Raw genomic sequence first — 1,714 nt, 5'->3', positions numbered from 1 at the left:
AGCTGTATATTGAGTTCGAATAGTCTGAAGCAGACTTGAATATTGAGCTGGAAAATTATAATAGTGATAGTAAGGAGGAGTTCGAAAGTAATTATGAATGCCTTGATTCGGGTGGAGACGAAGATCAGGCCGATGGCAATATGCAGGCAGATGTGGCAGAGGTGGCAAATGCACTAGTAAACCAGCATCCGTTTGTGAAGGCTATTTCCATGTGCTCGCTGAATTTGGAGGCCATGCATACACCGGAATTTCCTCAATATATGAATGCAGGTATGTAGTTTTGATACAATATATAATAGATTAATATGACAGATTGTTTAGGTAGCATGACCAACATGTGATCAGTAAAAATGGCAAATGATTATGTAAGGTTTTTTATTTAGTAATTAGCATTTAATTATTTGGTTGTTTTTTAATTTTTTATTAATTGTTTATGTATATTTTATAATTTGTTATATATTGTGGTTTATAAATTATTATTACTTATTTATATTTATATTTTGGAAAACGACAAATGTTGATAGATTTTATATTTATATTAATTTTATTACTTATTTATTTTATTGCTTATTTATATTATATGTGTAATTTATAATTATTAATCAAAATACATATTTTGTGGTGTGAATGTAGCAGAGCTGCTTGTTGTAGTGGATGGTGAATTCATCGTGGGGATGTAATTCAGTTCTAAGGAGGCAGTGATTAAGGCGATGAAAGATTATACAATCTGTCGAGGCGTAGATTATCGGGTGTACGAGTCGGAACTAACAACATTCTATGTTAAATGTACACAATATGGCGCTGGTTGTAACCGGCTAATCAAGGTTAGTAAAATGTGCAAAAAGTACTGCTGGGAGATAAGGAGGTATAATGGTAGTCACACGTGTACTAGAGCAACCATTTCTCAAGATCATTCGAAATTGGGTTCTAACACAATTGTAGAAGAAATTAAGCCCTTGGTAGAAGTTGACCCATCTATAAAGGTGAAATCAGTTATTGCAGAAGTACAGTCAAAGTTTAATTACACCGTAAGTTATCGCAAAACATGGTTAGTAAAGCAGGAGGAAGTGGAGTCAATTTTTGGCGGTTGGGAAGCTTCATATGAAGCTTTGCCCATCTGGTTTGAGGCCATGTGTCACAAAGAGCCATCAACGATAGTTCACTTTGAAATAATGCCTGCGTACCAGGGTGATGACTTGGTTCCTAACAATTGTGTCTTACATCGAGTCTTCTGGAGTTATTACCCTTGTATCAGAGCATTTAGACATTACAAGCCAATAGTGCAGGTAGACAAAACTCATTTGTGTGGAAAATATAAAGGTTTTTTGTTGGTTGCAGTTTCTCAGGACGGCAACAACAATATGGTGCTCATTGCATTTGCGATAGTGGAGGGAGAGACATCTGAGGCGTGGCACTTTTTTCTCAGTAACTTGCGACAGCATGTGGTGACACGTGACGGTGCGGGCCTTATCACCGATTGACATGAGTCCATCAACTCAGCTATTGCTCGGAGTAACGGAGCCTAGTCTCCTCCTAGAGCTTTCCACATGTTTTGTATTAGGCATATAGAGTCGAACTTCCTGAGAAAGTTCAAGGCTCCATACTTATAGAAGCTTATCGTCAACATAGGTAAATTTGAATACAACAAATTTGTTATTGTCTTAGATTCTGTTATAATGCATGATTTTACAAGGAAGCCTTTTGTGTATCATAG

At 36.3% G+C, this 1,714-nt stretch overlaps 1 protein-coding gene across 1 annotated transcript; it reads left to right on the top strand.

Moving 5' to 3' along the window:
• The first annotated feature begins 710 nt into the window (after positions 1-710).
• On the top strand, positions 711-1,481 carry LOC112722020 (uncharacterized). The gene has a single exon (XM_025773009.1). The coding sequence runs from the start codon at positions 711-713 to the stop codon at positions 1,479-1,481; it is 771 nt and encodes a 256-aa protein (XP_025628794.1).
• Positions 1,482-1,714: the final 233 nt, after the last annotated feature.

This window comes from Arachis hypogaea, chromosome 2 (assembly GCF_003086295.3).
Source record: "Arachis hypogaea cultivar Tifrunner chromosome 2, arahy.Tifrunner.gnm2.J5K5, whole genome shotgun sequence".
NCBI lineage: Eukaryota > Viridiplantae > Streptophyta > Magnoliopsida > Fabales > Fabaceae > Arachis > Arachis hypogaea.
This window is presented reverse-complemented; position numbering and strand designations above follow the sequence as displayed.

Coding starts and splice junctions, on each gene's coding strand:
- LOC112722020 (XM_025773009.1), top strand. CDS start 711: ATGAAAGATTATACAATCTGTCGAGGCGTAGATTATCGGGTGTACGAG.